General features: G+C 57.4%; 2 protein-coding genes across 2 annotated transcripts; both read left to right on the top strand.

Annotated features, from left to right (window-relative positions):
• Positions 1–1,341: 1,341 nt before the first annotated feature.
• ADGRG1 (adhesion G protein-coupled receptor G1) lies at positions 1,342–15,285 on the top strand. The gene is made up of 14 exons (XM_065641182.1): positions 1,342–1,819; positions 8,309–8,396; positions 8,909–9,334; positions 9,839–9,962; positions 10,044–10,191; positions 10,274–10,402; positions 10,617–10,733; positions 11,274–11,319; positions 11,685–11,785; positions 11,866–11,981; positions 12,586–12,860; positions 13,490–13,601; positions 13,860–14,128; positions 14,603–15,285. The coding sequence occupies exons 2-14, from the start codon at positions 8,357–8,359 to the stop codon at positions 14,722–14,724; spliced, it is 2,025 nt and encodes a 674-aa protein (XP_065497254.1). The 5' UTR covers positions 1,342–1,819; positions 8,309–8,356; the 3' UTR covers positions 14,725–15,285.
• Positions 15,286–16,296: 1,011 nt separating this feature from the next.
• ADGRG3 (adhesion G protein-coupled receptor G3) lies at positions 16,297–22,232 on the top strand. The gene is made up of 13 exons (XM_065641172.1): positions 16,297–16,357; positions 16,799–16,828; positions 16,918–17,077; positions 17,160–17,277; positions 17,944–18,084; positions 18,170–18,292; positions 18,376–18,415; positions 18,499–18,599; positions 19,103–19,215; positions 19,365–19,648; positions 20,208–20,301; positions 20,745–21,031; positions 21,478–22,232. The coding sequence occupies exons 1-13, from the start codon at positions 16,312–16,314 to the stop codon at positions 21,591–21,593; spliced, it is 1,653 nt and encodes a 550-aa protein (XP_065497244.1). The 5' UTR covers positions 16,297–16,311; the 3' UTR covers positions 21,594–22,232.
• The last annotated feature ends 115 nt before the right edge of the window (positions 22,233–22,347 follow it).

The raw sequence follows: 22,347 nt of genomic DNA, 5'->3' as shown, positions 1-22,347 counted from the left end.
CTCCTGCTCAGCCAGCGTCTTTGAAGAAAGCACCAGGGCCTGCCGACTTACAGATAATCCCAATAACATCAACAAGTGCAGAACTAAAAATAACTCCTGATAACGTCAAGTGCAGACAAAAGGCTCTTTGTTCTATAAACAGTGGCAAAATGATGGCCTAAAATGTCCTTTCCTCACGGGATGCGGGGTCCCCACCTGATCCCCGTCTCCAGGGGGCCGGATCCTGCAGGAGCTGCCGCTCGGTTTAGCAGCGTTATTCCCAGGAGGAGGATTTATGGCATTTCCCGAAGGAGCTGGTCGGGATGACCTGCAGCAGGAGGCTTGGCTTCCCGTGATGCTCCCGTGGCTCCGGCTGCCACAAGCGTGTGTTTCGGAGTCAGCCCTGCTCCCTGTGGCCTGGGGGTGGCTGGGTTTCAAAGGCGTCCGCGTTAGCCACGGTCCAGCCGCGTGAAGCCGCATGAGCTGCTTCCCGTGGGAACTGCTTCACGGGGGAGCTGGGGAAATTCAGGGCTTGGAAATGGATATTAAACTAAGCTGGGGGGCTATGGGAGCATGCGGGATGTCCCCAGCTCTGGGGGGTCTCAGCACAGCCATGGCACCTCCAGTGCCGCGGCCGCCTTTTATCTCCATTGCCTTCCCTGCAGGAGCGGAAGGTTGTTTCCACCCTTCCCCCAGCAGAAAGAAAAGTCTCATTCAAGGCATTGAAAATATCTGTAAGAGCAACTATTTACCCAGGGCACTTCCCACCCGCCCTCCTCCCTCCGGCTCCTGGCAGCTCCGGCTTTCTCCCATTCTGCTGCTTTTCAGGGTGCACAAAGGGCCGGCGTGGCTGGATTTGGGCATTGCCTGGCAGCGGCTTTGTCTGCTCCTGCAGCGCCCATCGCTGCCACGATGCTTCCAGCCTCAGCTACCACTGCCGCCAAGGGGGTCCCAAGCATGAGGGGCAAGGTGCCCATCTCTGGCCTCGGGATGGGTGTTGGGAGCCACGTTCCCTGGCTGAGGGTATCGCATCCAGGCTCTACACCCCACACCCCAGCCCATCTCCTCCAGGGACGTGCCACAGGAGTTGTGGGGGACCCTGTCCCAGCTCCCCTCAGTTCAGGGCCTGGGCTCCTTGCCCTGCTTCTCGCCTTCCTCATTTCCTGCGGGGAGCGGGACAGGCTTCACAAGGACACTCCGTCCCGGCTGCTTTCCCATTAATTGTTATTTTTTAATCCCATTCGCAGCCAGGCGTGCAGCCGCCCAGCTCCTTCCCTGCGCTGGCTGCCCGCCAGCCCGCAGCTGAAGGGCAGTGGGATGGGGCACTCTCGGCTCCCGGCTGCCCCAGCCGTGGTCCCCCACTCATCCCGCTCCCGAGCCCGGTCCCGGTGCTGGCGCCGGTACCGGCCGGGCGGGGCGGTGCTGACCGGTGCTCCCAGCCGAGCCGAGCCGAGCCGAGCCGAGCCGGGCTGGGCTGTGCCGGGCAGAGCCGGGCAGGTGCCGTGACCGAGGGTTGGAACCCCGCAGCGATCTCGGAGGGTCTCGGAGGGGTCGGTGCGGCGCGACCCGTCGCGGTCCCGCCCCGCTGAGTCACCGCCTGCCCGGGGGGGCGGAGCGGGGCGGGCTCGTTTGTCCCACCGCACCGCGCTGAGCCGAGCCCAGCCGGGCTGGGCTGGGCTGGGCTGGGCTGCGCTGCAAGGTGCTCAGCCGAGCTTTGCCGATCCGCGCTGAGCCGAACCCAACCCAACCGAGGCGAGCCGCAAGGTGCCGAGCTGAACCCAGCCGAGCCGAGCCGCAAGGTGCTGAGGGGGGCAACGCGCCCAGCCCGATCCGGGCCCAGGTATCGGGGGCGGCGAGGAGCGGCTGAGCCGGGCGGTGTGGAGGGAAGGGGAGCAGGGTGGTCCCGTGTTTGCTTTCGGGGTCCCAAAGGCCACGGTAAGGGGCGCTGCTTGGCTCGCCTTTACTGGGGATACTGGGAGGGGATGCTGTGGGGTCCTCGGTGTGAGTGCGGAGGCGATGGGGTAGGAGGCACCCGCTGAATACAGGGGCGAGTGGTGCCCCCGGCCAGGGGACTGCTACAGCCCTGGGCATCTGTCACGCTCTGGGGCAAACCCAGCGGGACTGGAAGAACACCGGGGCTCGAGGTGGTTGGGACTGGTGTCACTGGGCTGCACCCTGGGGTGCTCAGTTGCCAGCGGGGCAGGGAGCAGCCTGTCTGGATGGAGTTAAGGGGTGCTCCATGGGGGCTTTGGGATGCACCCTGGTCTGGTAGGTACAGGGACATTTTGCCTCTCTGCACCTTAGCCGTGGGTTCGACACCCGCGTTTGGGCAGGGCGGGGGGTTCTCTGCTCCTGGACAAGGCACAAGTTGTCTGATGAAGCTTCCATCCCTGCTAAATGGGGCTCACCCTCGCCTGCCCCGCTGCCCCTCGCCCATTCACTGGAACCAGGCGAATTCCTGGGCCGTGGAGCCATGAAGCCCCTGAGCTGCCCAGGACCAGCTGCTCCTGGCTGCTGCTGCCAGCACAGCTGAGCCCCACAAAGCCTCAGCCGCCGGGCTGGGCCCTATGTGTGGCTGCTGCTTCGCACCCCGGGGAACCACCAGTGCACCTCATTCCTCCTCCTCCCTCCTGGTGGAGGGCTCAGCATCCCTGTGGGAATGCTGGCGTGTCTCAACAGAGTGAACTCCCTTCCCTAAAATGCCTGTTGGGGAGATTCCTCCTGCAACATCTCAGCTTGGTGCTGCTGGTTCCTGGCGCGCTGCTGTGGGATGCAGGATGCTCTGGGTGCTCCCCACCTGCAAGCTGCCAGAACTGCCCCTCCAGAGGGACCAACAAAACCCAGCGAAGCCAGCTGGAGAATTGAAATGAAGTCTCCTGGAATAACCTCCTGGCAGCAAGTCCAGATGGCTGTTGAGGAGGGAAGGCTGCCAAAGCTCGTTTCACGGTCTGAGGGCTGCAGGAACCTCCCTCCAAGCTTCAGCGCCAGCAGGGAGCCAGGAGGGTTTTGGAGAAGTTGGGGGGAGGCAAATCCTTTAAGCCTGGGACCACAGCCACAGTGGGTTTTGCCATGCCACTTGCTGGGTTTGCAGCTCCTACGTGAATTAAGCCAAGGCCTAAAAATGCTGCATACTTGGTTGCAGTCCAGCTCTTAATCCTGCTGCCCGGGGGCTGCTATTCGCAGAACAACAGGTTTGCAAGCAACTGCATGCTGCCGGGATGGGGACCCCAGGGCTGGCTGTCCCTGCACGTTGTTGTGGCACCCGTGGGTGTTGGAGGGACGCTGTGCTGTGGGGTTTGCAGACAGCGGGCCGGGTGGCTCCTGGTGTGCCAGCACCAGTGGTACCAGCTGGGCAGCAGCCTGCTGGTGCCAGTTTTTCAGGAGGGCTCCGATCTGCCTGCTCCTTTCCCATCACCAACAGCTGGGGTTTGGCAGGGATCTGGGGGGCCTGTGGCTTCTTACCTGGCTCCTCAGGTGCTGCAGCTTTTGCCACAGCTGTGCTTGGCTTTTTTTCAGCCGGAAAAGCCTGCTGGGGTTAGGTTCCCCCTCACCAGGCTCCAGGTTGGCTGCTTTCTGTGCCAAATGCCTGGGAGCCTGATTTGGGGTGGTCCTGGGATGCTCTGCACTGCCGTGTACCTCCCTTTCCCGGCACCCACAGTATGGGCAGGCGATGGGGACCTTGCTCATGTGGATGGGGACAAGACCTGGGAGGGGATGGGGTATATTGAAAGCCATTTAAAACACAGAGAGATGGTTCGGGTGATGGGAAGGTACAAGCCAACCCACAGAAGGTTTCTACCGAAGCAGGCTGAGCGGTGGGAGCGTGCGGTAGGGACGGCTCTCTGAACACCCTGAGGCTGGTGACGTGGTGCGGGGGTGCCAGGGGAGGACAGCTTGCACCACTTTTTTCTCACTTCACAGCAGCCTGCAGTTGATCACAGGCAGACCCGGTCCTTTGCAGACTGTTTGCAGCCCCTACTGAAGCCGCAGGCTTTGCATGTCACCGGGCTGGGTGCTGTGCTGCTCAGGCGCTGGAGGAAGCGCTGGTTTAGTTCGCTGAGATATTTCTGATTGTGGGTTTTTTTAATAAATTGAATGGTTTTTAAATTTCAAATGCTACGACATAGCTTTAAGCAAAACTCCCATCTCCAGAGCTGCAGACACGGGCGGTCTGCGTGTGCCAGCCTCCCCTCAGCTCTCCCCACACCGGCTCAGGAAGGGATGGTTGCCAGCGGCTGGTGAAGGACAAATCTGGCAGGGAGTTGTGCCGCTCCCATGGGAATCTTTATCAGGTCTGTTTTTGTCTTGTTGGCAAAACTCTGCTCGCGGGTGCTGGGTGTTGTGTGCAACCCCATGGCCCGGGAAGAGCCGATCCCGCGGCACAGGCTGGGTGCAGCCAGGCTGCCGGCGCGGCACAGCTGCCGCTCAGCTCCACGGGCATTAACAACCGCGCCGGGTCGGACCCTGCCGCCCACCGGTGACGGGAAAGGCTCGCATGCCGATGCCGTGAATAACATGCGGGCTGGCCCCTGTGCGCACGGGCCACTGGCCAAGGACAAGGGCACTTTGTGTAGCAGCGGGGTGACTGACGCTGGGGCATCCCTGCTGCAGGGGGGTCCCCGCTGGAGTACCTGCCTCCTCGGGCAGCTCCAGCCCCAGGGCACATCGTCTGCGGTCCCCACGAAGCTGTATGCATCTCTGGGAGCCCATCCTGGCTTGCCTCTCCATGCCTCAGTTTCTCCATCCAGTTCCTGAGTCCTTGCCTGCGTAACAGGCTGCAGGTGATGAGCTGTGGGGTCATTGGCATCTCGAGGAACAGAGTGTTGGCATATTTTTTTCTAACAGACCTGGAAGGAAAACAGAGAGAAAAGGCCCTGGATTTCCCTGCTTCCGGTGTTTGTTTGAGGCGTCAGAGCATCTTCCCTTCTTGGGAAAAACGTCACATCCAAAAGCCACGTGCTACCTCCAAAACCTTAAATACCTGCTGCCAACTCAACCAGAGAGCAGTAAGGGGGTAGTAAACACCAGGATTTTTGGGTTTTGTGCATTTTTTAGTTTTTCTTTTCCCATTTGCCTCCAGGCTTAGAAGTTGCAGTATTATTCCTTAGCTTTTCTTTCTCTTAATGGGAGGATACAAGTGAAGCCCAGGTCTGAGCCTCCTGCCGTGCTGGTGGTGTGGGAGCCTGATTCAAACTGTGTAGCCCTTCTGGTGTCCCCATCATGTCTTTTTACACTATCTGGCTGATTTTTTGGGGCCGAAACAGGAGTTTTTCTATGCGTTATTGTTCTTGGAGGAGCTGAGCTCTCAGGCTCTGGCTGGGGCAGTGGGTGAAGCCATGCTGCCTTGGGGGTGATGGAATGGAGGTGAGGCTGGTGCTGAAGGGGGTCTCTGCTTGGTCACCGGGATAGTGCGAGGCTCTTAAAGACCAGTGATGCTGGGCAGATGCCCTGGTAGCAGTGGGGACACATGGCATTGCCACAAGCAGCCCGGGGGGGCAATGCTGCACATCCCCACTGCTGCCCAGGGATGGGAAGGTGACGAGGCAGGATCCAGCCCCGGCACGGGCTCGGCGCATCCGGCTCACTCCGTCACTGCTTATCGCCGGCATGGATGGGAACTGTGCTTTCCCGCTATGAAACAATTTTCGGGGGATTTTCTCTTGCTATTGTTCATCTCAGGAAACTGCAATCGGCGTCAGGTTGAGTGGGACCATATAGGGCTTGGAGGGGAAATACCAGCTCCCCCACCCATATCCCCCCAGAGGTTTCTGGTCCTGGCTGAGTAATGGCTGAAAGGGGCTGATCCTGTCCTCTGACCGCCCCAATAAAGTCAGGAGGAGCTGAAGCCTCATTGGGATTCATCATTCTCCATCCAGAAGGGGTGCTTTCCCAGCATGCCGGCTCTGTGCCATCATGCCGTGGTTAGCATTCACATGCTCCTTTGTTGCTTTTAATCGATTCAGGTGTTTCCCGTGTCCACCGGCATTTTGCCACCCTGGATCTGTGCTTTTTGGATACACGTGTGTGTGATTCCCAAGTGTGCGACAAGGCACCGGGATACCGGCCCCATCCACATCCAGGTGCTGCTGCCAAGTTATGTCTGTGCTGTACGCCCACACCGGGGAACCTCGTTAGCGCCACACTGAATTATACCCATGGCGGCAGGTTAATTAATAACCCCAGCCTTCCAGTAATAAATTGCTGCAAGAAGCAGACGGGGAGTGGCGGCGAGCGAGCTGTGCCTGTGTCGTGTGTTAACCTGAGCGAGCAATCGCAACTGTGACAACCACTCACTCACTCACTCCCCCAGCCCCAAACAGGTGAGAGAATCGAAAGGGAAGGGAGAAAACTCATGGTTTGGGATAAAAGTAGTTTAGTAAAATAACCAAATAATAGTAATATACTACTACAAATATATATATGAAATGGAAAATAGAATATAAAATGAGTGATACTAAATGCAATTCCTCACACACTCCATCTGTGCTGAGCAGCCAGTCCCAGGAAGAGAGGGAGAGCACCCTGGTCCTGAAGAGCTGATCCTGGGGAGGCAGAGAAAAGACCAAAAAGGCAGAAAGGCCCAGAGGCCACTGCAGGATGGTAGAATAGCCAAAGGCCAAACTAAAGGAACTGCCAAACAGAACTCAACTGGAATGGAGTTTAACCAGAATGGGTCTCCCTAAGGTGGAACACCCAACTCCCATTAAATATGAAGCATGATGCTAATGGCATGGAATATTGTCATTGATCACCCTGGTGTCAGTCAAGGTCTGTCCCATCCATGCTCCTTTCCCAGCTGCCTTGTACCTACAGATAGCCCAGAAAGACCTTGGTCTCTGAGACAACAGCTAAGATATCAGTAAGTTCTTACATTGTCTTTGTTCCAACTCAAAACCACTGGAAAGTTACTTGAAGAAGAACATTAATTCTGTCCCAGGGTGTTATCTTATTATTCTCAAACTAAATCCCAACAATGACTGTGCTAGCTACGAAAAGGAGAACATTCTAACTGCATGAAGAAAATTAACACGATTTCAGTCAAACCAGCACAGCCTGCGGTGATGTGCTGGTGCAGGATGTGCCCTGGATCCGTGCTAACCAGAGAAACCTCTAGGAGAAATCTGTGCTGGTGGGAAAAACCTGCTAACAGGGACACTGAGTTTTCAAGCAAGCAGTTTTCCCCAGCCTTCCCATCTGGTGGCCCTTGGGTGCCTGGGAGAGCTCAGGAGCCTTTGCAGGGGGTGCTGGTGGGTGCCCAGGCACCTGCTTGCAATACACAAAACAGGATTTGGCCACATGGTGGGTTTCAGGGTTGGTGCTGTGAGAGCAGCATAGGAGTGGGATGCAGTGATGGCAAACCAGATGCCAGCTTGGCTTTGGGTATTGGCAAGTGTTTGGCTCTGCTGGCTGCTCCAGTAGCCCCTGCTGATGCTGTCTTGCCCTGGGGGCTCCTGCTGGTTGCCAGACCCTGGCAGGATGGGTCCCACCAGCCTTGACCCATCGCTGGGTGACGGTGAAGCTCGGTGCATCTCAGCAGTGATGGAGATGGGGTTCGCGGTGCAGGGAGGGCAGAAGGTGTGAAGGGCAGGGCTGTGGGTGCGAAGGCTGCGGCCGGGTGGAGCGCATGGGCGCGGCGGCACCTTAGGGTGCTCAGCGCTGGCCTGGGTGGGTGCAGATTACAGGAGCCCTGGCTGCATATTGAGACAAAGAAAAGTGTGGTGTTAGCAGAGTGCGGGGTGAAGGGATGCGGAGGACGTTGCCTGGCTGGTCATGAGGGGCAGAAGGGCTCTTGGCAGCTGCGGTTGCCACGTTGGCATTGCTGGGGTGAGCCTGGGAGAGCCCATTTCTGCCGCTCTGAAATGATGTTGTGGTTTGCAATGTGCCTGGCTCCTTGGCTAATCTGCAGAAGCCAAAAGCAACCAAGAAAGATAATTTAGGGCCGGGGAATTAGGAAACCACCATTTCCTTCTGTTCCTATCACTTGTGATAAGAAATGAAGGCCCAAACCAAGATGTGAAGCAGGGAGCAGAAGAGGGGACCACTCCGGTGTTGAATCGTCGGCAGTTGGTGCCTGTGCCGGGGCGGTGGGGCACCCTCCCTGTGCTGAGACCCCCGGCGATCCGGCTGCTGGCCTCCCCCATCCTTCCAGCCCCAAAGCCAGGCAGGATGCCCGGTACATGTGGCTCCTCCTGGTGGCTGAGGCACCAGGGAGGTGGCCGTGACACCGGCCAGTGTCCCTCTGGCACAGCCTTTGCTCTCCATCCTCTGACCCCATGGTATGGGTGATACTCAAATACTCACGTGGCCCCTTTCCTTTGTACCCTTCCAGGCTCTGCTTTCTGCTCAGAGGCCAAGCCAAATCAGAGAGCTGCCTGGGATGAAGGTCCTCCTCCTGCTCCTTCTCTCCCCTCTCCAAGGTAGGCTGCTTCAGCTGCGTCCTGCCCCAGGGTGGTGAGACACGTATGGGCTGCTGGAAATAAACGGCAGCCCCAAAAAATTGGCTGGGGGCACCAAGGGGTATTTGCAGCCATGGCTTCTAAAGAGATGAAATGTCTCAGGGGCCGATGTGCCTCCAGTGTGGTCTCTGCGGTAAGATGGGTTCTTTCCAGGAACAGGAGGTGGTCTCCATCAGTCCCTTTTGGGCATGGAGAGCTCCTCTGTTGGTCTCTGCCGATGTGGATGGTGGCACCTGAGAGAGGGTGGCCCCGAGAGACGGGAGGTCTTGCTGCCCTGGGAGCCTTGGCGAACACTCCCAGCACAGCTGTGGGGACATCGGGGAGGTGGCTGACATGATGCAGCCTGTCCTGGACAGAACTGATACACCTGCAGCAGAGAGCCTGTAATGCCACACACGATGGCTGCTGTAGGGATGTGATGTTTGGCTGCCCCTCCAGCTGAGCCGACATCTCCATGTGCTTATACAACACAGGGATGGGAGCCAGAGACTGCCGGCAAGAGGACTTTCACTTCTGTGGTGACCGAAACCAGACCCAGAACAGCTCCGTCATCTATGAGCACGGCCCTGCCCCCATCTCCATCGAGAACACGGCCCAGGCGCTGATAATAAGAAGGCCCTTTTCGCCAAACAGGAGAAATTCTTACTACAAGTACAGCCTGCCCCCGGCTTTGGGCAGGTACCGCTTCTGCATCTACTGGTTCAAGACCAACAGGACCCTGAGGCTGGTGTACGGGAAGCAGAGCTTCCTCCTGGGAGGGGACCCATCCAGCAGCATCACTCGGGGGAAGGAGAGTCAGAAGACTGAAAGAACCAGGGCCTCGATCTTCAGTGTGTCCTGCATCTCAAAGGATGGGAAGAACACCTCCCTTGTCAGTCATTCTCAATATTTCTTTGAAGGTAAAGGGAATTATTTTAATGAAATAAAGGGTTCGTTTCATCACCGTCTAATTCTAGCCATCAGCAGAGCACTGGTGATGTCCCAGGTAAAGGTGTAGCATGATGTGAAGACACAGCTGAGGGGTGATGGAAGGGGATGTTGCTTGAAGCAGCCCAGAGGCAGCCCCCGGTACCCAGGCTCCCTAAAGATGAAGATGGAGACTTTCGGAAGTGTTTTGCCCCCTAAAATCCTGGGAAATCATGGGCTCTGAAGATGTCTCCAAGGGTCCCATCTGCACTGTTAGGCACCTAGCGAGCCTCAGCCAGCCTGGTCTCAGTGGGAGCTGAGCTCTGGGCAGCAGAAGAAGTCCTCTGGGCTGGGATCTCCATCAGCTCCCAGGGCTTGGATCACCTTGAAGCTCTCTGCCTTCTGCTCCCACTAGGGCTGTGTCTGCTTGGTTGGGGGCACAGGAAAGCCAGCTCTGCTTGTGCATCTCATGGTGTTTCCTTTCATCTGCCTGTCAGCTTCCCCAGAGAACATGCCTGTCTGGGAGCAAGATGTGGAGGAGCAGCTCACCACCTTGGACAGCCTCATCACCCAGACCCCGGCACTGGCCACAGGAGCCGCGGAGCAGCGGATGCTTCGGCAGTGAGTTCCCAGCTTGCAGCATTCCCACCACCCCAGCAAGGTGCCCACTGCATCCCGCTCACTGCAACCCTTCCCCAACAGCAAACTCGGGGAGCTGGAGAAGACACTGGCCAAGGTGGAGCTCGAAGGGCAGAACCAGACCTTTGGGAAGGCCACTGTGCACGCGACTGTCCTGAGGGTCCAGGCCACTCGGGCTCCTCAGAACCTGGCCTTTGCTTCCCAAAGAGAGGTGGGTGCTGGGCAGCCTGCCCTGCTGGTCTTGGCCCACCACCATCCTCTACCAGCCTCTCCTGACGTGTCTTTCTTTGCAGGAGGGTGGAGAGGTCCATGGGTTTGCAGTGAACCTACCGGGCAACCTGTTCATGACAGTGGAGGAAAGTGAGGAGGTGATGGAGCACAGAGTGCTCCTCATGGACATCAACAGCCAGACCATGTTCCAGGTAACGCCCACACACGTGGCATGGTGGTACAGGGCAGCAGGGATGCTGTCCAGACAAGGGTGATGATGCTTACTTGGAGAAGATGCTTCAAAGATGAGCTAAAATCTTGACAGGGAAAGAGGCATGGGACCTCCTTCTTGGGGACTCTCACCCGCTTCACGCCTGGCAGCTCTCACTTCCCACGCTGCCACCGCCTCCTCTTCCTCTCCCACAGGATGAAAACAGCAGCCACATCCTGGGTGACAAGGTGGTTGGCATCTCCCTGGTGGACACAGTGGTGGCCAACCTCTCTGACCCAATGGTCCTCACTTTCTTCCATGACCAGCTGCCGGTAGGTGGAGAAACAGCCTCATTGAACCTGATCCCACCAGGAATGGAGGGGCAAAGAGGGCTCAGGCCTTGCCAGCTTAGAAAGCGGTCACAATCCAGCAGGTCCATGCCCTTGGCCTTTCTGTATGGGGTCTCCTACATCTTCTGGAGCTGTATTACAATCATGGCTTCACTGTGTGCACTGGTGGTGGAGCTGCCTATGTCTGTCCAGGAGATGCTGCTTTTCAGATGTGTTGCCTCCAGCACAATATCCAGGGCTGGGCGACACTTTGAATTAACAGTCCCTTGGCTCATTCATGGCCTTGTCAGGTGCCTGCTCAAAGCTGAACCCCTTGTTTGGAAAAGGGGACCTGGGAGGAGGTATCTGCTCTGCAAGCTGCCAAGAGAATGGTCCCTGCCTGGAGTCCACTCCCATGATATGGGACAGTTTGTCTCCTGAGACCATCTGGCCTCCTGCCGCTTGTTCCCCCCTATCAAATGTGCTGCTGGGTGATGAACCACGGCTGCATCCTGACCAGGGCCCATGGTTTTGTCATTGCAGAGGAACGTGAGCCCACTGTGCGTCTTCTGGCAGGAGGACACCACTGGTGAGTGCTCCTGCACTTGGGTGGGAAGCCAGGCGCTGCCTTCGCTCCTTTTGCAGGGTACCACAGACCTGCTGATAAGAGTAAAAGTTGCTCCGTGCCTCCTTTCATCGCTCCAGCTCCATAAACCTTCCCCATGAGGCCGATCTCAGATTTTTCCCTCCATAGCTAACCTCAGAGCTCTCTCCCTCCCTAGGGACGGGTCCCGGTGCTGAAGCTGTTATCTGAGTGGGTGTGCTTGGCATGGGACAAGCTGGGACCACCACTTTTGTCCTCCCCCCTGCCATGGACACCTTGCCCTGAAGATCCACAAACCCGAAGCAGATGTTCCTGCTGGTCACCAGATGCTCTCCCTTCCTCTTGTGCAGGCAGCTCTGGGAGCTGGGACAGCTATGGTTGTACAACGGTGGCAGCCATCAGCCGGACAGACTGCAGATGCAACCACCTCACCTACTTTGCTGTGCTGATGGTGGGTACCATCTTCCCTCAGCTCTCCACATTGTTCCCACTGGTTGTTCTTCCTCACCATCTCTTATTCGTCCTCCTCAGGTATCCTCACCGGAGATCACCTACATACACAGGGATTACCTGAGTATCATAACCTACATTGGCTGCCTGATCTCAGCTTTGGCAGCCATTTGCACCATCTTCTTCCTCTACTTCAGGTAGGGTCTGACAGGTCACCCCTCGCTCCCTGTCTTTGTCCTGTCAATTGCCACTACACCTGAGTGGGCACAAGCTCTCCAAACACAGTTGGTGGCCTGGCTAGAAGCATGATGAAGGAGCCATGCTTGAAGAAAGCAGAGTTCTCCTTTCCAGAAACCACCCCCTTGGTCAGGTCTCCTGTAGGGCGCTAAAAAACACTGGCTGTTTTCAAAGATTTTGGGAAAAACAGCTTGGTTGTTTTTATGGATCAGGCAAGCAGAAGCCTGAAGAAAGATCTTTTCAAGGGCCTCGCAGAGAACATGAGTATCTTCTCCTGAGTCATGTCAGTGATCTCGTGTGGATGATTCAGAGCTGAAACGATGTCACTCCCTACCCCCCATGGCCTAGGCCTGAAATAGAGGGTCAGCTTCAGGGACCTGAATTTGCACATGTGATGGGTGGTCCCACCCATGAGTTGGGCTCTCAGCCCTTGACACCACCAGAGGGTCTCCTGGCTATTCTGGCATGGATGAGTTGCCTTGTGTGAAGCTGTGGTGTGTTGTGGGACACCAAGGAGGCTGGCCAGGCATGGTGGTGAAGTCTTTCCCCTCCTTGCTTCTCCAGGAGCAAGCAGCGAGACCAGATCACGAGCATGCACATCCACATGAACCTGCTGGGTGCCATCTTCCTGCTGGACGTCACCTTCCTCATCTCTGAGCACTTGGCTTCCAGCAGCAGCGAGGCAGTCTGCAGAGCTGGGGGGCTGCTCCTGCACTTCTCCCTCCTGAGCTGCCTCACCTGGATGGGCATTGAGGGCTACAACCTCTATCGGCTTGTGATCGAAGTCTTCAATGCCTACCATGACCACTTCCTCCTCAAGCTCTGCCTGGTGGGCTGGGGTGAGCATGGGGGAGGCAGGGGTGCCCTGAAGGCATGGGCAACAGAGGCTGAGGGGCACCTGGATAGGTCTTACCACCACCTCCGGTGCCTGGATGGGGATGGAGACATAGCTGTGGAGGAGCAGATGTCTGAGAGCAGAGGGGTCTCTCTTTTGAGAGATTTGGTGGAGAAGGAGACTTGGTGGTGCAGAGCAGAAGTTGATGCTAGAGCAAGGGTAGGTCACCCAGCAAGGCAGGCGTGTGAGACCTTACTTGGGGATCTTTAAATAGTAATGGGATCCTCTCCTTGTGAAAGAAACATCCAGGACAGCCCAGAGGTGGGCTTAATGCTTGAAGCACCCACACATCTCTGCTGTGCTTTGGGCAGGAGGCTGCAGGAGGAAGATCTCATGATCTTTTGTGGCCTAAAATTCCATGACCCTGGGATACCCCCAGCTGGGGTCGGTGCAGCACAGGTCATTCCTGGGTTGGGTCTTACTCCAGGTGTTCTTGTTGTGGCTGCATCCTCGGCTGCCCCTTGGGAGGAAGGACATTGGTTTGTACTCGGGGAGAAAGGAGCAACAAATCTTTCCAGAAGGACCAAGGGCCAGGGTCTAGGGCATCTGCTTCACTCTGTTCTTGTCACCCAGGACTCCCCTTCTGCTGCGTGATGCTGATCTTCCTGACGAGCTGGACGAACTATGGCCCCTTCTCCATTCCCGTCTATGAATCTGTTGGTGGCAAATCCACCAACGCAACCATGTAAGTCATGAGAAATGGGTTGCCTGGTCCCTGGCCTTAGATGCAACTGGCTAAACTTTCACCATGTCCTACAGGCTTTCCTTAGCCCACCTGTGGCTTTTCTGGGGCTTTGTGCAGGGTGGCGGGGGATCTCCCCTTCCTATTTAACTAAGTTGGGTGCTGGGTTTGCACCACACCTTTGTGCTTCCCCCAACCCCTCCAACTCATGTCCCTGTGGGATGACGTAGCATAACCCTCTGCCCTTTCTCCTCCTTCCAGATGCTGGATCACGAGCCCCCTGATCCATAATGTTGTGAACCTGGGTTTCTTCAGCCTAGTGTTCCTCTTTAACTCAGTAATGCTGGGGGCCATGGTCCGGGAGATCCTCCGGCAGAACAAGAAAGGCCACAAGCTCAAGCATGTCCTGGCCCTCTTTGGGCTGAGCATCCTGCTGGGCATCCCCTGGGCGCTGGTCTTCTTCTCCTTCACCTCTGGCGTCTTCCGCCTTGTCTCCCTCTACATCTTCACCATCATCAACTCCCTCCAAGGTGAGCCTGGGATGCCGGCCTCCTCCGAAAGGCATTGGGGCTTTCCTGGGGTATCGGTGGGGTGGTGATAGGGTATGGGAGGAGGTGTCCCTGGCAGGCTGGCTGGCTTGCTCTCAACTGCTGTTGGTCCTTAGAGGAGGTTCACCCACCCTGCCTTCCCTTTGGGTGTCCATCTCTGTTCCCAAGCAGCAAGCAATAGCACAAGATGAAATTGCCTCAAGTTGCACCAGGGGAGGTTTAGATTGAATATTAGGAAAAATTTCTTCCCAGAAAGGGTTGTCAGGCATTGGAACAGGCTGCCCAGGGAAGTGATGGAGTCACCATCTCTGGAGGGGTTTAAAAGGCGTGTAGATGAGGCTCTTAGGGATGTGGTTTAGTGGTGGACTTGGCTGTGCTAGGTTAATGGTTGGACTCAATGATCTTAAGGGTCTTTTTCAACCTAAATGATTCTATGATTCCTCCCTCCTGTCCCAGGTTTTCTCATCTTCCTCTGGTACTGGACCATGGTGCTGCAGGCGAGAAAGCCGCCTGACTTGCAGAGCAGCTCTGACAGCGTCAAGCTGCAGCCCAATGGCAGCCAGAGCCACCTGGGCTGAGCCTCACCATGGCCACGCCGTGCTGGGGCTCCCTGCGCAGAGTACGGCCGCGGGAAGGACCAGTGCCGTCCGCTTTGTTACTGCACCCGCCTCGTAGGGCTGCTCAGAGCCCGGGGACCCACAGTGGAGCCGGCTGCCCCCAGCCCCTCATCTCTGCCAGCCCCCTCCCCAATTTTCCTACCCCACCACATCCTGCCAGGCAGCGACGCATCCCTTGGCTTGGCATCCTTGGGGCAGGAGGGCGGGATGCTCGTCTGGGCAGCGAGGGCTGCAGAAAGCAGAAGGGGCAGGGATAGAGTCCCCGGTGCCTCTGGACATCCCCTCCCATGCCCTGAGGCCAGGGATGATGGGTGGGAAAGGCCTCATCTTTAGCCCTTGCTGGTGGTCACCAAGAGGGTCCTTCCCCAGTGAAGACAAAATAACTGCCCCTGCAACACCCTCTAGCAGCTGAAATATTCTATTTTTGTTATTTTGTTGAATGTATATTTTTGGATGGTGTAGAAGTTTAATGAGTGCGCCCGCACACCAGACTTGTGCCCATTAAAGTTGTTCCTGCTCAGAGCATGGCTCGCTGGGGTCTCTCTGCTGAGCGCGTTGGTGGGCTCTCCAATGGGATCCATCCCTTGGCCGGGGTTGTCCCATCCCTGGGGCAGGGCCTGGCATTCACCCTGCTGAGCTGGGACCATTAATGGTCCTCCTGGCACAGCACTAGCAGCGCAGTGCCATGGGGGTTGAGGTGATGGAGGGAGATGCCATGGCTTGGGAAGCTGCTGTGGTCTCTGCGGACTGTCACTACCCAGCAAAGAAGGAGGATGGGACTATGAAGAGAGAGGCTTTGCAGGATGGGAATCGTCTCCCTCAGTGGCTACGGGGCCAGGCAGACCACGGCTCTCCTGGCTGAACTTCTTGGCCAGCCGGATGAACTGCAGCCCCTTCTCCATTCCTGTCTGTAAATCCATTGGTGGCAAATCCACCAGCGCAACCATGTAAGTCATGAGAAATGGGTTGCCTGGTCCCTGGCCTTAGATAAAGTCAACTGGCTAAACCTTCACCTGTGCCATTTGCAAGCGCAGCACCATGTCTGCCATCTCACCAGTTCCCCTTCCAGATGATGCTCCGGTTGTGGTTCATCTCCCTCCATGCAGCTCCAGGTCCTGTTTGGGGCAGGGAGACCTTACCAGGAAGGGGCCGTTTCATCCCCAATGGCTCGTGGCGATGCCTGGTGACGTGCCCAGTTTGGGAGAGGGATGCTCCAACAGGTCACTGGGCTGGTGAGGGGCATCAGCCAAGGATTTGGCATGATGGAAGTAAAAAGGGGAAAGAAAATAGCCCTGAGTCAGCCAGGGGAAATGGCCAAGGGGGAAACGAAGTGGCTCTGACGGTTGTCGCCGTTGCTGTGAGCTCGAGCAGGAGGTCACTTGCCAACCCACAGGAAGGCGCGAGGGGTTTGCAGAAGGGAAATGAAGACACAGCTGTTGACTCAGCTACAAGCCCTTTGGGGGCCCAGAGAGGAGCAGAGCCAGCGGGACGAGAGGAGCAGAGCACCGTGGGACAGCCAGGGACAGCCAGGAGACCCCACAACTCAGCATGAACCCGCTTCTGGGCACCGTCCTGCTGCTCCTGGTGCTGCCCGGTGAGTGATGGGTGAGGGGGACATGGACATCCCCAGCATGAGGGGGTATCTGGGCTTGGGAGTGGGTTTTCCCATGGGACAGGGTTGACCCAAAGACCATGGCAAGGTTTCACCCCAAAATGTGGCCAGGCCAGAAGAGAGTGTCCCCGCTGGGATGTGCAGAGGTGAGTGAAGCAGGGGGGTTGTTTGCTGCTGGGGGCTCTTTTAAGACCCTGGACCAGCAGCCCAGGGTCTCTCCTGTGAGCCACCCTGAGGGGACTGGACATGGTGACATGTCAATGCAGGCACGGTGGCTTTGCCCTCACCAGCCCCAACGGCTGTCCAGCTGCTTTTGGAAGCCAATGTGACTTCAGGGCTGCTCCTTTCAAGCCTGTGGGCAGGGGGAGGACTGGCCTGGATTTTGGGGCTTTCCCCCCATTTCCCCATGTGCTCTTCTTCCAGATGCTGCCGGGGCACAGGAGAGCTGTGCTGGTGAGTGGTCCCACCTATCCCTGCCCTTGCCCCCGGTGCCCACCCAGTGCCATGGCACCCAGTGGTCACCCTGGTCCCCTTCTCCCCAGCCCTGAGGCGGGGTGACAAGCACCACATGTGCTGCAACATCTTGGTGGAGCTGGAGGAGCGTGGTGACAGGACCCTCAGCCCTGATTTGCCCCGGTGCTGCCCGGAGCTGGGGCGCTCCAGGAGCCCTGCGTGTGCCTGCCTGCGGGAGCGCTGGCTCAGGTAGCGGGCAGGGGTGGCCGTGACGGGGTTTGGGGGCTCAGCCCCCCATGTCCCCCTGTCCCACAGCCCTTCTGTCCCGCAGGCTGCTGCAGTCGGTGGGGCCGGGGCTGCACAGTGGGCTGGCCGGGTTGAAGGTGCTGCTCCTGAACGTCAGCAGGGCTGTCACCCACGATGTCCTCATCACCTTTTCCCCCACGGAGGTGAGATGTAGCCCTCTACCTTGCTTGGAAAGCTCCGTGCCTTCCAAGCATCCCTTGACCCCTGTCCTGGGGCTTGGTGTGCCATGACGTGCTCTTCTTCCAACTTGCTCCACGGTTACATCATGGACCCACGTCAACTTCACCATCCCTTGGCAAGGAACCACATCAAATGGTGCTTGGGAGGGAAAAGCCCTCTCTCAGGAGCCATCCCAGCAGCAGGTGGGGGGGTTGGAGGGAGGAGGAGGAAGAGGAGGAGAAGGAATCTGTGGGATTTGCACCTCCTGCCCACTCTCAGGCTCTCTCTGGATGTCTCAGGGGACTCAACCTGATCTAGTTGCAGATGTCATTGCTCATTGCAGGGGAGTTGGATGAGATGACCTTTGAAGGTCCCTTCTAACCCAAACTGTTCTATGATTCTATGATTCGTGTCCCATGGGGTGATGGTGGATTTGGGCTCTCCTGGGAACTGCTCCCAGCTCTGCCCCTTCCCTGCTGGGTGCTGGGGGGATGAGGTTATCCCCTTCCGCCCCTGGGACTCCTGATGATGTTGGTGAGCAAAACCCACCCGGGCAAGGTTGAATTTGTGCCTTGAGCAAGGCTGGTGCATCCTGAGCAGAGGGGTGATGCTACCAGCAAACAACCCCCCATTGCTGTTCTCCACTGCAGGGCCCCACGACACTGAACATGACACAGAAGGGGAAGGCAGGCAAAATCCAGCTCCCCAAGGAGATATTCCAGTCCCTGAGCAGCCAGACAGAGCGTGTGGTGGTGACAGTCCTCAACATCCAGCAGCTTGGCATGTTCGAGGTACGAGCTGGCATTGCCAGCATCCCTCCAGCCACCGACACTTGCCACCCACCAGCTGGACTCAGGCAGTGTTGTCTCCATGCAGGAACTCAACCAGACAGGGCAGGTCCTGGACAACACCGTGGTGGGCATCACAGTGGGAGAGACGAGCATCTCCGGGCTGCAGAACCCTGTGCAGCTCACCTTTGCCCACAGGCAGCTGCCCCGTGTAAGTGAGCCATGTCCTCACTCCATCTCTCCTCTGGTGCCCCTCACTGTGGCATCGGGTGATGCTGCTGTCCTCTCTTGCAGGGTGTCACCCCACAATGTGTCTTCTGGGATCTCAGCAAAGGTATGGTCCTCACCAGGACTGGGCAGGGGGCCAGGCACAGGTGCTGTGCCCAACACTTACGGCTGTCACCATGTTTGTCACAGGGCAGGCAGGAGGCTGGAGCAGCAGCGGATGTGTCACACAGCCTGAGGACAAGGGGACAGTCTGCTCCTGCAACCATCTCACCTTCTTCACCCTACTCCTGGTGACAAACCCATTCCCTGCATCTCCTGCTTGTATCCCACTGCCTGCCCCATCTCAGTGGCCCCTCAGGTGTCACGAGTAGCTGCACAGGGGCAGTTGTAGCTGGTCCCAGGCGAGCCCAGATCCAAAAATCAAGCCCAGTCCCGGCTCAGGAGGGCAGCAGCTCAGCAGAGTGGGAATAGGGTGGAAATGGCCCCCAGGCTAGTGCTGGCTCTGGAACAGCAAGGTTTGGGGTCCCATCTCCTGGTGGAGGCTTCCAGGAAGGTGCTCATGGTGGTCCATCTTAGCCTTCATTCATCCCTCACTCCACCCCAGGGAGCATCTCCTCTGAGCCACCACTACCCAGCTCCCCCCAGATACCTTCTCGGGGGACAGACCAGAGGGCTTGTGTGGGGTCCCTGCAGCAGCCCACTGGGGTTGTCAGCCCCATGGCTCTGGTAGCTGCAGTCAGGTTTTCTAGGTTGGTCCAGGGCCTGTCTAACACAATGTGTGCATGTTTGGCAGAACCCAGCTCTGGACAGGTCCACAGCACAAACCTTGATGGCTGTTGCCACCATTGGCTGTGGGGTAGCCATGGCTTTCTCCATCTTCACCATTGCCTTCTGCATCTTCTTAAGGTAGGATGTGCCAGAAGCACCCAGGTATTCCTCAGGCTGGGAGAGATGTGGGGAAATGGTGATGTCTCTGCATGAACCTGCTGTGATACAGCATGGGGCCCTGCTCAGCTGTGACCCACACCTTTTCTGCTCCTTCTGGGGATGCTCAGGTACAGGTTCAGATTCGAGGAGACTCTTCGCACCAACCTGGGGCTGCACATGAACCTTGTGGGCAGCCTTCTCCTCCTCAACCTGGCCTTCCTGCTCAACAGTGGACTCTCTAGTGGGACCCAGCCAGCAACCTGCAAGGTGCTGGGGGGGCTCACCCACTACTGCCTGCTCTGCTGCTTCACCTGGATGGCACTGGAGGGCTGTCACCTCTACCTTCTCTTCGTCAAGGTCCTTGGCACCTACATCCACCACTACCTGGTGAAGCTGTGCCTGGTGGGCTGGGGTGAGCATCACAAGCCTGGGCAAGGGCTGGGGGGAGCGACGGACAGTGGGTTACAAGCGGAGAGGGAACGGGGTGGTGCAGTGATGGGCAGAGAGTGAGCAAGCCCTTGGCCTGCCCACAGCTCTTCCAAATGCTGTGGTCAGGGCTGAGAAGTGTCTTATATGGGCTTGGTGTAGCAAATTCAGGGCAGCACCCACAGTGACCCTCCATCCCACTGGGGACCAGCCTCCTGCTCATTGAGCAGGTGATGTCCTCCAGGATCTTTGTTACCCCATTGCCAGCCCTCCATGGGCACCTGGGGGCACACTGGAGCAGATGATCCCGCAGAGAGGCCAGGGGACACCTCGAGTCCTGCTGCCCAGCGCTGTACTTCCTTCTCCACATCATGTCCCAGCAGTGACTGTTGTGCCCTTGAGGCCCTTGTGCAAACTCAGCAGGTCCCTAAGCCTCATCTGCCCAGAGGTCATCACATTCAGGACCATGCAGAGACCCCAGACTTACCACCTTGCCCACCGCTTGCCTTTCTGGCCTCCTCCATGTGTCTCTCTTGTCCTTCCAGGTTTCCCCGTACTCGTGGTGGGGGTGGCAGGAGTCATTGGCAGCTATGGAGAACACTGCATCCAGACCATGGACCAACAAGTCATAGTCCACCTGTGCGTGTCCCACTGCTCACAGTGCTTATGTGGCCCTTTGGCGTGGGAAGCAGTAACCTGGTCCTGCTGGGAGCGTGGTGGTGGGGGTTGCACCCATCCAGCTTGGCTTTACGTCGTGCTTCCGCTTCCCTAATTCTGATTACAACACAGCAGCTTTCTACATCTGTGGCAACCACCACCTCTGCTGCCAAGCCGCCTTGGTCATGTCCACAGGCCTCCAGGTCATGGAGGGACATCCAAGGTTCACCTGGAGCTTCCCCAGGCTGAGCAACCTTAGGGCGATGGATCCACACCACCCTCCCTGCTGCTTTGCCTTGGCCTTGGCAAACCTCACCAGCACAAGGGTGTCCCTGCATCCCCCAACGCATCCCCATGGGGAGGCTCCCACGGGTGCTGCCACGGCTGGCAGAGCTGCTGGAGAAACCACAGTTGTCTCTTTTCAGGTGCTGGATCACTTCCAAATATCTCCTGGTCCACTACATCACTAACTGCGGCTACTTCGGCCTCATCTTCCTCTTCAACATGGCTGTCTTCGGGGTAGTGACCAAGAAGAGCTGCTGCCTGCAGGGCACAGGGACAGTGCAGGGGGACCGCAAGACCTGGAAGGTGGCCTTGGTGGCAATGGGGCTCTTCTGCCTACTAGGAGCCACCTGGGCCCTGGCGTTCCTCACCCACAGCACCTCCTCTGTGTTCGTGCTCTACCTCTTCACCATCCTCAACTCTCTCCAAGGTCAGGGCCAGCTCTGAGCTGGGGTCCCTGGGCTGGGGTGGGGAAGATGGAGGAGGCAGGAGCCAGCCTGGCAGTGGGTTGACCAGGGGTCCCAAGGCACCAGCACCTTCCCAGCACTGACATGTCCTTTCCTTTGGCAAGGCATGTCAAGCATCAGGTCCCAGCCACCAGCATGGAGCTGGTCATGGCTTCCAACCTTGTCCACTACACTGAGGGTGGTTTTCTTCCAAGGAAGCCATTCCTTAGCAGAGGAACAGGGACGTGATCCACCCAGGGCATATCCCAGCCAAATAGGTCACCCTGAAGCATGGGGAGATCCTCCTGCAGGAGCAGGAGTGAGCTGGGGGAGCTCCCCGGAAGCAGCAGGGAAGTGCCAGCAGCATCCTGGCAGGTTGTTTCCCACCATCTCCTGCTGCTGCTGAGTCTCTGCCTTCCTTTCCCTGCAGGAATTTTCATATTCATCTGGCTGGTCACTCTCTACTACCCGAAGATGAAGGATACCACTGGCTCCCTCTCCCACATCATCAAACATGACAAAACCACCACAGTCTCCCAGGACTAGCTGCTGGCTCAACCTCCCTCCCTGCCTGTGCATGCACCTGCTGCGAGCAAGCTTTGATCCTGATGGATGCAGCTTCCCCATGGAGGACAAGACCTCAGTTTACTGTGCCTCAGTTTACCCTTCCATGGGCATGATCCACCTTAGCAAGGCTCTTTGCTTCAGCCCTTTCATTCTTAGTGGCTTGTCTTGGGCAAGGAGCTCTGGAGACATCCCCTCTGACAAAGTCCCTCTGGGCTGCAGCTCCTCCATGGTCTTGAAGTGCCTGTGATCTCATTCCCCAGGGGCTCTTGCAGGGGGGAGGAGGGAGCCATCAGCCAGGATGGAGCCACCCCCCTCTTCGCTGGAGATGGCCTTTGGTGCTGGACCAGCCTGGTGATGGGTTTTCCTGCTGTTGGAGGTGGGAAGATCAACTTGCTCCAGCCTAGACTCAGGATGTTCAGCTCTGGGAATTAGCGAAAAAAGAGGAATCCCATGAGCTTCTTTGCAATATGTCGTCTCTGAATGGAGCGGGGCCAAGCTCTTCAGGCAGGGACCTGTGGTACGTCTCTCCTGCAAAACACCCTCTGGGGCCAGCAGCGGTTGTCATGGGGACATCCTGCTTCAGTCAAATGGACACACACAGCTGCCTCACAGGGAAAACCCTCGTCTTCTCCTTATCGGTGTCTTAGTATTAAATCTCTGCCAGATGTCTGAGCACTATGGGTTTAGTTTTTGATGCTTGAAATGTTGTTTGTTATTTGCTTTATGTTAGGGA

The sequence above is a fragment of the Caloenas nicobarica genome, chromosome 9, assembly GCF_036013445.1.
Source record: "Caloenas nicobarica isolate bCalNic1 chromosome 9, bCalNic1.hap1, whole genome shotgun sequence".
NCBI classification, from domain to species: domain Eukaryota; kingdom Metazoa; phylum Chordata; class Aves; order Columbiformes; family Columbidae; genus Caloenas; species Caloenas nicobarica.
Note: the sequence above shows the minus strand (reverse complement) of the source record. Positions and strands in the feature narration are given on the sequence as shown.